Source organism: Wasmannia auropunctata, unplaced genomic scaffold (assembly GCF_000956235.1).
Source record: "Wasmannia auropunctata unplaced genomic scaffold, wasmannia.A_1.0 LD336059.1, whole genome shotgun sequence".
NCBI lineage: Eukaryota > Metazoa > Arthropoda > Insecta > Hymenoptera > Formicidae > Wasmannia > Wasmannia auropunctata.
The window spans coordinates 242,765-256,411 of record NW_012026831.1 but is presented as its reverse complement, the minus strand read 5'-3'; the positions used below and the strand labels follow the sequence as shown (position 1 = coordinate 256,411).

At 38.4% G+C, this 13,647-nt stretch overlaps 1 protein-coding gene across 1 annotated transcript in view; it reads left to right on the top strand.

Annotated features, from left to right (window-relative positions):
- The window catches only part of LOC105450647 (lachesin-like), a 366,968-nt gene that overhangs the window by 267,651 nt on the left and 85,670 nt on the right, over positions 1-13,647 (top strand). Inside the window, exons 5-6 of the mRNA XM_011690577.1 lie at positions 4,430-4,637; positions 5,095-5,256. Coding sequence (XP_011688879.1) covers positions 4,430-4,637; positions 5,095-5,256 — 370 coding nt within the window. The remainder of the gene's footprint in view (positions 1-4,429; positions 4,638-5,094; positions 5,257-13,647) is intronic.

Genomic DNA, 13,647 nt, shown 5'->3' with positions numbered 1-13,647 from the left:
CAATTATTTTATTAATATGTGAGGTTTAAAAATTAATGTTTATATTATTTACATAATTATGTTTATATTATATTTACATAAAATTTAGAAGAATAACTATTTTTATCACTTATATACAATAAATAAATAATCTTGATTGAAAAATACTTACATTTTGTATAATGAAGCTTCTAGATCGATCAGATAAATAATTTCATTTTTCTCGTACTCCCCGATTTCACACACGTATATGACATGTAGGTGCGAATTTGCACTCAAACGAATTTTCAATATGTCTCAAGCAAAGGCTAAGGCATAAATGATCCTCGGGACCTTTCTATTTCAAACAACAGAGTACAAACATAATTCATGTAGTGGGGAAAGACAAATTCATCTGTTCTCAAATGCCCACAAGTTGAAAATTTTGTGAGTGCGAATTCGCACCCAGGTGTTCTTTACGGGTTAATAACAATGAGAAGTAATTAAAATTGTTCCCGACTGAGGCCTGACAAGTGATCTCGTGTTGTCCACTTTGAGATTTTCGGCGACCAAAAATCACATTTCTTCTTTTTCCTCTTTAAAAATTTTTTTTTTGTTGCGAACGCGGTACAAGGAAACCTGCCGAAAAGAAAGCTAGGAAGATACGATCACATGTTCGCGAGCGGTGCGGATTTCAGAATTACACGCAAGCCGAGGAAGCGGAATCTGACGAGTTCGGAGATCCTCGGGAACCAGCAAATCCTGTTGGCAGACAAGAGCTTCGGAGATCCGCCACCATCCATCTTCTGAGCTCTTCGTTAGGAGAGCCGTCAGTGGCGTCTGACTGTTTAAAGAACTTTCACGGGACGTACTGTGATTTCCCGTACCTGAAACTTTTGCTTACCCTGAAGTGCCCGACGAAAAGGAAAAGCGGTATACATAGAGCGCGAACAATTCTGAACGGAGTTGTTGCCGCGAGTTTCGCTAGGTGAAATACCTGAGGGGGGAAAAGAATTCGAGAGAGAAGAAGAAGTAGGAAGAAAGGGGAGGGGATAGGGTAAAACGGGGAAACAGCAACTCCTAAATGTAAATGTCTCGTCGGATTTAGATTCGCAATAAGTCGATTAAGCATAATTTGTTTGCCGAGTAAAACGTCAAACGAAATCGTTTTTTACAACTGTAGTTGCGGCAACAACTGCGACAATATATATATGATAATAATGCTTTTATATATTTTATACTAGCAATAATCCACTTGTGAAATTTATTTCTGCTGTAATTATTTAATTTGTCGGATGATTTGAATTTGGGGCATGTCTTCGGAAAGTTTATTTATTTCGAATGTTGTTAAAATGTTGCTCTCTCGAATTACATACAATAATAAATGTTTTTCACGAAACATCATGCATATTGTATATATTATCAAAATATTTTTAAAATATATTCTGTATAAACAATAACGTTACGAATAAAAGCTGGATTTTTTTGCATTTTGGAAGAAGAAGAAAGGGTAGGAATGATACAATTTACTCTGTCCGAACGGGCTGTTTCTAGCTTAATTTGAGGAAGTATATATACACCGGAAAAAGAGGCGAGGAAAAAGCGGAAGAAGCGCCATTTCCGCGGATCCAGATGTTGCCAAGCAGCAATAACGAATCTGAAAGGAAGCGAGATTTAGCGAGTAAATCATTGTGCAAAATCGCGAACATTGCGATACGTTTAGTTAAACATTAAAATCCTTTAACCAGTTCCAATTTTAAATAATATCTTTCATTAGAACTTCTATTAATCATTTAATTATTTTAAGCGATACGGCAAAAGTCGCTGTCTTGCTAATAAAATTACAATAATAGAAATAGTGTGAATAATATAATAATAGGATATTAATTATAACTTGCATTTATAGCAATTATAGCGAAGCTTAATTTATACAATAAAACGGTAATACAATAAGACAAGATCAACCATAATCTTTAATATTACTGTTTAAATTATAATTAAGGCAAATGCTTTGAAAATATAATTACGAAGCATTCAAGAACTCGTAGATTCAGATTCTTACGGTATTCTCTTACGAGCGAAAACGCACTTTACGACGTCTCGCAGCAAGGAAAATGCGATAATAGGAACCGAGTCGGGCGGAATTCGTTGCTGTTTTAGTTATGAAGAAGTATACTTAAAAAAAAGCTCTAACAAGAGCAAAAAAAAAGAGAGGGGAAAAAACAGTGGGCGTACCGTTGCGCTCTCGCCGGGCGTTGTCTCGAATTCGCAGTGAGAGGGAAATAAGACGAAAGGTTCGGGAGAAGCGGCCCGGAAGTCCTTGAAAGTGCATAAGCTTTGTCGCGGAATGAGCTTGTTAGTTAGAAGCGAGTTATCCCGGTGGAGCGTAAAATACTGGCGTAATAATCTTCATTCCTGGAGGCCGGCGCGCATAGCGTCGCGATCTTCTTCCACCCCCTTCCGCCACGGTTGCGGCCACAGCGGCCACAAGTAGCAAATATTCGCCGTGACCGTGGCTGTCATCAATGTAAGTGCTATTGTGACGACGGGCCGGAAGAGTCGGAAGAGATCGTGAGACAAGTTCGACACCGATCGTAAAACACGTCGCCACGGCGCGCGCAGATTTGCCGGCCGGGGTGGTTTTCGTGGGGTATTCTTGAGACGAGAGGAGAGAATTTTTCGCTGACGGGATGCTTAGCTGCGGACTTTCGGAGACGGCGTGACTTCGCGATGTGCTAATATGGAAATATTCAATGCGGGAACGTGGCGCGATAAACGGACGGCTGCTTCCTCGCCGGCTTTATGAACTCGTGTCTGCTGGAGGTGTATTAAGCGGGCACGTTGAAATTTTCAACGTGATGGTTTCTCAACTTTGCTGTCAACGTCAGATCTTGAATTTTAGAGGATTAAATTTGAACTTGTACATGTATACATTTATATATAACTAGCGAGAGTTATATTATAAAGTTTTAAGTTATTTTAATTTTGTTATATAATATTATTATGTTAAATCAAACAGAAATAATTATATCTATATATTATACGTAAACAGAATGTGATACGCTTTTATAACTGTAATAATTTTATATAACAATTTCAGTAAGATATATAAATACTTTCCTTATTGCTTATTATTATTTAGTCTAGTGCGATTTACAATTATTTTATCTTACATATTTTTACTTTAAATTTTCTGAAATGGTAATATTAAATTTGATAACGCGCGCATGCAAACTTGAGAGAAAGAGAGGCTAGAGTATATAGAGGGTAATAGAGTATATAGAGGATATATAGAGGGATAACTAAACTTTAATAAAATGTTATATGTAAAGAAAAAAAATTATATTTTATTTATAAAAATTATATAAATTATTTAACTTAAAAACACATTATATATTATAACACATTATATATTATTCTGACGTTATATAATTCACGTATATTCTATATGTATATACACTGAAAAAAAATCAAAAATTGAAAATTTAGTCAGTATATTTATTAGAAAATGAATAAATTGAAATTCTTTTAGAAATAATCAAAATGAACATGATTAATTTTTTCTTATTAAATATGTCAGATTAGGTCAGCATGACATTTAATGAAAAAACTAATCTAATGAATATAACTAGAAGTTTTATAGATTTAATCGAAAATTTTACCAAATTTAGTCTACTTATAAAATGTCTAATCCAATGGTGATAACCAGAAATTCTGTTTGGTCTTATCAAAATACATTCTGTTATATGTCTTGTTAGTAAATGGCATTAACCAACAGCAGTCTATTTGTAATTAATTTTATTGCATTCAATACCAATATTAACCCGTAAAGGACACCTAGTGCGAATTGACACCCACAAAATTTTCAACTTGTGGGCATTTGAAAAAATGGTTTTGTTTAACACACAGTTTTGAAAATAATTATGTTCTTTTTTCGAAAATTTAATATTACCAATCGATTGGTCGGAAAATTTTACATTGGAAAACACACGTTTTATTTTAATTTTGCTTTTTATTTTCAGAAGATATAAAACTTTAAAAACGCTTGGTGCGAATTCGCACTCAGGTATTCTTTACGGATGTTTAAAAGAGACGTAGCCTTTACGAGTTAATGAAACAAATAAAATTTATTAAAACAAGAACGTATAAAATATTATTATATTTGTTTTACTAATACTGTTATTGAATTAACAAGATTATTTTCAATTAAATGTTATCGATTAAGTAAGCCTTAAGCCATAAGAAATTGACCAATCATAATCAAATGTGAAAAGAACAAACGACTATGATTGGACAATTTCTTGCGACTTAAAGCTTTGTTACACCTATTGTAGATCGGGGGCTAGTGGGGTTATTAATATCATTTTTTCCGTATAATTAAAACAATTTTCTCTTAAAATTACTTGAAAATTTTCTATGTAAAATTACTTAACAATGCACTTTTAAACCTTTGTTTCGCTTTTATTTTTAGGTGGCGTGGATCCATGTTGGTCGCCAAATGTTGCTCACCATTCACAAGCACGTGGTCGTGAAAGTACCCAGGTTTTCCGTGTCACATGACAATCAGAAAACATGGCTGCTTCATATAAATAGTGTGCAACAGGATGACCGGGGTTATTATATGTGCCAAGTAAATACTAATCCAATGATTAGCCAAGTGGGCTTTCTTCAAGTCGTTGGTAAGTATTAGTTTTACTCCCCCAATCAGTAGACAATTTTTTAATATTTTTAAAATATTTATTTAATATTATAATTAAAATAAACATTTAAAAAACTTATCTGCTGATTGAGCCACTGAATAACTTGTATAAAATAATTTACACGCAAAGTATACATTTTCTAATAATAATAAATTGCAACGTGATTCTGCAACGTGAATAAAATGATGGCGTAAAAGTTCATAACGCAGTAACAGTTTTATATTATTAATCAAGTATTTCTTTTGACTTCAAATTATTTTATTGTATTTCATTGTCGCGATGCGATTTAAAAGTACTTTCACATTAATGTTATCCGTGTATGAAATAAACGTGTACTTAGCGAAATCCACATTAAAAGGAATGTTTAACGAACGTTAATCATACAACGTTATGGGCTAAACTTCGAATAAAAAAGCTGTTCCATTTGTCCTCTCAGTGCCGCCGAATATATTGGATTCCCTTTCTACGGAAAGCACTGTGGCAGTTCGGGAACATCAGAATATTACACTTACATGCAAGGCCGACGGATATCCGCCACCGAAATTAATGTGGAAACGCGAAGACGGTCAAGTAATAAGCATCAACAAACATCACAAAGGTATGTCGATGTACTAAATTATTATCTATTTAAAAAACGTGAAAAATCATTTTCGATTTTCTTTGCATGTAGAATATCGAAAATCTATTTTCCACGCGACTTTCTTGATATTTTGTATCCGTTTCGGTCAATTTAACTCGAGAAAGCGATATTTCTTGTAAATTCTCACGAGAGGAAGTCAGACGTACGATTTTACATAAACAATTTCAATCTAACTTAGCGCCTTTATCTTGAATATATTATTTATCTACTGTGTACTTTTCTATATTTTATACTGAGAAATAAATAAGTTAAGTAATTTAAAAATTATAGTAATGCCACTCTGCTATTTTTGAATACAAATATCTACAGAAATGTTAAATATTTCGTACTATTTTTCGATTATTCCTTCCATTTTATATGTATTTCTTTGCAATTGATATGTATCATATATTTTACACTTGATCGCGTTTATAACGCAACGTTTTGTATCAAGTTACATATCTCGAACGTTTGGAGAATTTTCGTTATTCGCTCATGTGCGAACTTTGAAATGAAGCGATATTCCTCGTAATATTTACTCGAGATAAAATGATATAAGTTGCAAATGTTCGATTTTACATAAACAATTTTAGTCTATCTCAGCATCCATATCTTTCCATATATCATTTATTTATCTACTGCAGTAGCTTTTTCATATTTTCATCGAAATAAATCATTTTTCAAAATTATAACAGTGCCGCTGCTATTTTTAGATATCTACGGAAATGCTAAATAAATGCTTTCATGCTATTATTCTTCGATTATTCTTTCTGGTATTTTCCATCTGGTATTTTTATCTATTGCACATTTTGCAATAGATATGTATCATATTTTTAACACTTGATCGTTGAACAACGTAACGTTTTGTATCGAGTTACACATTTTCTTTCGAGCGTTTGGAGAATTTTCTTCGCCCGCTTACGTACGAACTTAGAAACGATTCCACGAGTTCCCCCTCCCCCCTCCCTTACATTGTCTCGGGATCCCTTGTCTACGCGAGTCGAAACTTTGAAGCACTTTTACAAGAGGCGACGGGGCGAGAGGGAAGAAGGAAGCGGGGCGTATTTGTAATGCAGCTGAAGTTCAATGTAGAAAGTAATTTTTGGTACGGGAATGTTCTTTTTCCGTTACGTTTTTCTTCGTGCTCCCACGAGCCCTGGCATCGACGTCTCGCTCAGGTAACAGATCGACGGACGTTTGCTGAATCGAAGAAAATTCGAAGTAAATTTTCATCAATTACGGGCGTAAAGAGAGAGAGAGAGAGAGAGAGAGAGAGAGATATCTGCCTGCGCGGGCCGTATCAGTTCGACGCGGGGTGCGTTAGAAAATGTAAAAATAGAAAGTCGCGCCTTATCGGTTCAGCAATTTCGTGTTCCCCCGATATAATCCGATTTACGAGGAGGTTTACCGGTCTGATCGCATCCCCGTGTAGCGATGCGACGCGCGACGTAGGTATACGGCATGCAGATATGTAGATTCGACGGTAGGGGGGAAGGGGGGAGGGAGGAAATGCGAACAAATATTTAATTGTTCCACAAAAACAACTGTATTAATCGTGCGCATTACAAATCTCCACGAGACGGATAAAGCGCATCATACCCGCGCATCAATCCCCCGCGGCACATTTGTTTATTAATTCTCGAATAAATCAGTCATTTGCGAATTAATGAGTAAACGCGCGGTAAAATCTTTAACGCGGACAGCTCTGAAAGAGCGAGATTGCATCGTTCACCGCGGCAACGAGTGCGCGGCCGCGGCGTCGTGAATTTCTATACCCCGACTTCTCTCTCGCGTCCTAGATAGATTTAAATTCAGGGCGCTCATACGGCAATATTTTTCACGCGTGACAGCCGCGCGTGAATCGACTTAAGTTTTTATTAGGCTCCCAATAATTACCCCCTTGCGTGTCGCCGTTATCAACCGGTTTTTCGATTCCGCTTCCGTGATTAATAAATCACGAATAAGATCTTTACAAGCTCGCAACAAAAAAAGAAGATATTATCTATTTCATCGAGTCGGCCGCAAGCTTTTCCTCCTACAGATTTTTATTGCAAATTTATTCCTTTTTATATCCATTACTTTATCGCGTATCATGCTATTTTATGAATCTCGGCTTATCTCGGACATTACACTGATCCCGGATTCGCGTGGATTAGTGGTCTCTATTTAACATAAACATTACATTATATTCAGCCGGCGGAAACACTCTTGTGTGCTCTTAGCTACACGAGTGTTCAGCGGGAAGATTTTTAGTACTCGTATTAAGTAATCCCGTATTAATTAAAGGGTACTTTCTGTTTGCGTACACTTGCCCCGGAATATCGTGAGATGTAATTTTGCCTTCCGTTCTCCGTAATAAATCGTAGGTGAGAGAGATAACTAGATTAACAGATAGAGAGTCAAAGAAAGTTATACGGCGCGCACCGGGTATTCAACGTCGAGAGCAATAAATCGCGGCAATGATAGCCGGTAAAGAGAGGTAATGCGGGGAGGGGGCGAGCAGAGGGAAAGCGCCGCGCCGTTTATCTAATATCTACATTATGTCTCCACGCGTGTTACGCCCGTTATCGTCTTTGCACATTGAGCGTTAAGCTTCAGGAACGGAACGGGGTAGCAAAGCTACGTACTACGCGCCATTGGAGAATGCCCGGAGGACACACGACGCTCATGGTAAAGCAATAAAGTGCGATAAACTGTGCAAGTCACCGACCCCACACCCGTCGTACTATTAGCAATGCAATTATCGCCCGCTCTCTGGCAGCCAGAGTCTGCGCGACGTTCTTTAGATCTCCCTCTCTCTCCCTCTCTTTTCTCTCTCTCTCTCTCTCTCTCTCTCTATATATATATATATATATATATATATATATATATGTATGTGTACATATATCTTTTCTTCATGCCTGGAATAGAATTACGCTGGAATACAGTCTCGCCATTTAATAATTCCGTACGTGGTATCGCTCGCCATTTAATAATTCCGGTACGCGGGATGTCGCGCGCTTCTCGTCTAGCTCCTCTGCCCGCAGCTTTTTTCGAACTCGGATTGATTGAATTAAATATCGTGATTTTTTACTCTCTGCACCCGCGCTGTTTCGAAGAGCGCGAGAGGTACGCTGAGTGACGGGACATCGAAGTTGACCGATGATGCGCGTTTTTTTTTTTCGAAATGAACTCTTCGCGCTGTGTGGCGCGGTGTTGAAACTATTCTCTCTTTTTCGGTACTTGGCAATGTATCCCATCGATTTATTGATTAAGCCGCATTACGTTTTTTTTTCTCTCGCGAAAAACGTGCCAACGGGAGATCTTTAGTGGCCGAGTAAACTCTGCAGGTTTGCGCCATCCGCAGCGTAATACAATTATCTTGCTCTCGCGGCTCCTTCTGTCGGTATTGCACGCTCTATATATATCCGCGCGAGTGGTTCGTTGGTGGCGACAATTCTATATAACGTAACTCGTAAGTATCCTTCGAGGAACGTAGGGGGAATATGGGGAGCGCCATTATTAAATCCGCACGCTCGTGCACATAATTGTTAAAATGCGCGCGCGCGCGAATTACGTTCGACGCCACGCCAAAGTCCCTGGACGGGCGCGTGGCCGCGAGTTAACGTCGCGGGACACAATAAATCCCGGATAACGCAATTGCCCGGCGCAATTCTATCTACGAATCCGCGACGCGATCCCGCGATCTCACCGCGAGTCCCGCATAAATGTTTGGCCTACAGAGCGAAGAGCGACTGTGTTACATCGCCGGCGGCATTATTCGCGCGTATCGGACTTACACCCGGAAATCGTACACGCTGGATTAACTTAATTGGCTCGGGCGCGATCAGACATTTAAACTCGGTATACGCCGCGGAGTAGCGAATTAAAAATAAATCAGTCGAATTGAACTTCGAATTACCGCGAGCGATACTGCAAATATGATGAAGTATTACGTGCGCGCGGTCGCGCGGATATCATAATTCCGTGCGCCTGTATATCTCATAATATATTCCCCGATAATAAAACTATCCCGTTTCATTTAACGTTTAATCGCGAAACGCTCACCGCGATCTGTATCGCGAACAATCACGATAATCTCCCGTTTCCCGTATTTCTCCGTAATTAATATAAATAATATTTATATACGAGTATATACCGATCGTTAACCGCCTATCTGTTATAATTGTCCAACGATATTTCTTCTATATAGGATCTTTAGGTATTACGTGTGGTGTCACGTTAATCTGTTTCTTGGTTAAAAATATTTTACGATAACGTTTCTCCGGTATGGAAAAATCGAATTTAAGAAGCTTCTCTTTTGAGAGAGTGGGGGGGGGGAGGGCGCAACACCGAGAAATCCATTAAGGTGATGTATTTAGTGGCCACGCGTTGCGACGCGGGCGCGTCGCCCACGACGGGAACAAGAAGGCAGGGGACACCGCAAGGGAAAACACAAGAGGTATAACATCGATGCAAACAGCGGATTAGCCGGGGGGATTTATATAACGGGGGAAAGCTATCTCCGTAAAGCTCGGGCGGAAGGCTTTTTGCTCCCGACCCCGGCGCGCTTCTTAAATATTGTAGAGATTAATCAACTCTCTCCCGGGCGCCCTTCGCGGAGCGGGACGCGAACAGAGGCACGACGGAGGCTCTCCTACCCCAAGCCGCGAGGAGAGAACGTCCGTCAGCGGGGCGGACAGCCGGGTCCGTGCGGTAGAGAGTGGCGCCCGGGGGGTGAGGCGGGGGGGGGGAGTGGAGAAAGCGCGCCTGCAGGCGGGTTGTAAGAGCAGTCGCTCGAAAATTATGCGCACACACGGCACGTCTATGAAATATGCACTGGTTACTAAAGATACGCGACGGTCTCCTTCGGCGTGATTCCGACACGGAATTAAAAGGGTCCCCCGTTGCTGCTGCTGTCGCTGCCACTGGTAATGCTGCTGCTGTAACGCTGGCTGCGGAAGAACGCGTCTGTGAGAGGCTTAGAGACTGAAGCAGCAAAGCTTCACGCGGTTAATTTCTTAAGGGAATTTTGTCTCGTTTCGGTGCACGCGAAAGTAAGTACGCGAATGTAATTATTAGAAGTGTTGCGTAGCTCTGTCGATTATGCAATAAACTTAAAAAATAAGCTTTCGGTAAATTTAGGCAAATCTTTGCGAGATTATATATTTATGAAAAATCTATATTTTTTTACATAGTATACCTAATAATAATCTGCATTAGAATATTATCAGATAAACTAAAAGAAACAGTTCACACTTTTTCTTTCTCTAACGTGAAGCGATTTTTACTGAAGTGAGTTTTGCGAATCTAATTATTAGAAATTATTAGTAATAATTTGCTGATGTCAGTTACACATCACGCAATTTTGCTAATTACACTGCAATGAATTCATTACGTTGGTCAGTTTAATGTCTTTAGGATATTGTCATCACATTAAATTTAAAATCAAAGCCAGAAAATTTCTATCACGTATCGATTTTTGTATGTTAAACTGTGTATATTTATGTGATATTATTTTGTGAGAGTAATAAAATCGCAAAGGCAATGAATAATATTAAAATTTTTATTTGTGACAGTATTTTTACCGGTTTATCAGAATATTCATGTATCAAATTAAACTGGAAGTTAGTGATTTGTGAACTGTATGGACATCGCATCACTTACTTTTAACATTTTGTGTTTGTTTTATTTAATCTGTGTTATATTTTAAGATCTGGATTGAAAAATATGTTTAAAATATTAAATATTTTATATTTAATTATATTTGTAAATTTACATATTCTTTTTGTAATTGTATAATTATTGTAATTAAAACAATTTTTTTTACATGATAGCAGCAAATGGATTTAATTTTCAAATTAGTATCAACTTTATATTAAATCGCTTTACTAGATTTAGGCCATGATAACAAAGTTTCCATCCACAGGTCAATATAATTACGAAAATTTTGGAAAAGATATTTTCGAAGCACGATCGAAATTTTAAAAGATATTGTGGAAGTATAAAGAAAATCTAATTCGCAATTAAATTCGCGAATAAGTTTATTTATAAATATTTATTTTTAAATGTTTATTTAATATTTATATATAAATTTATTTATAAATTTTGTTTATAACTTCTTATACATCACCGGTGGTCGCGAGTGATACATGTTAATACGCGTTCTCGTTGTACACTCCCGCGCGTCCTGTAATCCTTCGCAATATTCATTTTTAACAACGCAACGAAGTTTACACTAATTAAACGCGCTTCGTCCTAGCTTTGTGCTTTAAAATCCCGTCTCGCCCTATGTGAATTTTCTTCTGAAAAACAACGATAGACTGCTATTCCGTTAATACCAGCGGCATAACAGGTTAAATACAGGTATAATTCAGGCGAATCAGAAGGATTGCGAGCTAAGGGCCGTACTCCACGTTCTTTGTATCCGTGTATATTGCGCCGCAATGCACCATAGAATAGCCACCGCACCAGTCATGATTATAAATTGCCCGGAACAGCTTTCGAGCTATTCATTTTACCTTGTCAGCAATTAGCCTCCGCGTAACTCGAATGATTTTGACGAGATAGTATGAGATATCCTTGCAAAGCAGAGAACGGGATCAACGGAAAGGAAAGGGATTAAGAAATAACGTTGTTAAATGTCAAATAATTACATCCTAAAGAAAAATTACACTTAACTTGCAATTGCATAAAAATAAAATGTGTCTAATATATATTAAATATAAAAGATATTTAATGATATTTCACTTGCCACTTCACCCTTGTGAAGATAATAATAACTTTGCGTGCTTAGAATAAATGGGGTTAATAATTTAGGAGATATGACCCCTGTAATAAATTTTATGCATCTACAGATAGGGGGATGCTACGTGCATTCCAATGAGATATAAATGCATCACCACACGTTCGTAGTATTAATATTTCTAAAAAAAAAATTAGGATTACGCACGTCACGGAGGACGCAACGTTTTGCTCTCTCGCGTTCTTGCCAAACTGCTCTACAAATAGTACATAAACAGGTAAACGTCCCGCGTTATGCATATATGGAGCATAGTTTCGATCACGGTACGCGAGCAATTAACGCGCTGCGCGACAGCCACACGTGTCGCGTTAGCATGGAGTCTTTATCGGCGACATTATCGCAATGCGCGCAGCGCCTATGTCAACAAATAACGCGGCGGTCGTACAGCGCGGGGGGGGGGGAGAAAAGAGGAAGCAGGGGAGCACCTCGGGGTGTCACGATCAGAAACGACAATCTAGCTCGTCCGTGGCGACGTCGTGCTGCGCGCCGAGATCGAGTTATCGGACTTCGTATCCACTTTCGGGGACGCATCGGTAACTTTTAACGAGCGCCCAAGTTCGGTCGGCGGCGCACACACGTCCCGACGGCAACGACGCTCGTCTCGTCGTGCTGCTTTTACGTTGACGACGTATCCACACGCCGTGTATACAGGGTGTAACTCGCGTTCCAGTTTGAAACGTTTAAACGCCACCGGTAAATAATTTAGATCCTTCTGCGTTCAACATGGAGTGTGGCGTATCTTTCATGCGATGGAACCTGCAGATACTTTTCAGATCCGAAAGCGAGACAACTCTCTCTTTAGGTCGCAAAGGCGAGGGATAATGTATGGATGAAAATATAAAAATATAATAATAACAATTTGTTTAAAAAAAAAGTAAAATTTGTTCCTATTTAGACATCAGTTGGGCGGAAAACATTTACCTCGAAAGCGGAACGTCTGGTTTAGTTTAACGTCAAAATCTCTTATTGCATTGAGGAACAATTGTTGAAATATTATAATACATATATATAATTAAGAACAATTGTAATAATAATTAGGAACAATTCGGAATAATGAGGAACAATTATCCGTGAAAAATAACGAGATACTGATTATGTTTGCTCAGATGTGACCGAGGCTCCGTGTACAGTGACGCAGCATTCTGAAATCTGAAGGAAGCGGATGTGTGTTATAGTCCAGCGTGCTGTCCTATTGTCTTACCAGTCGCGCGTCCGTGATTATTTCTCTCCCGGCCGAAAACAATGGAGTCCTTAATTAGCGAAATTCTTGACTCGTTTGATATATTATTAGCCGTAAAGCGTTTATTGTTAAAACGTGCTTATCAAGCGGGACACCCTGTATGTACACGCGCGTTATACACCTGCTCATTAACATTATGTGTATGTGTATCTGCTGGCGTTTCTATACGTGCACGCACGTATGTACACTCGCTCACTAAAAGGTTGCGACACTTTTTTTTTTTATAGGTTTCTAATTTATATTTAATATACGTAATATATACTTTATAGATAACTAATATTTTGCAAATGCAAACCACGATCTACTACTGTCTCTTATACACATCTCTGAGCGGGCTGGCAAGGCA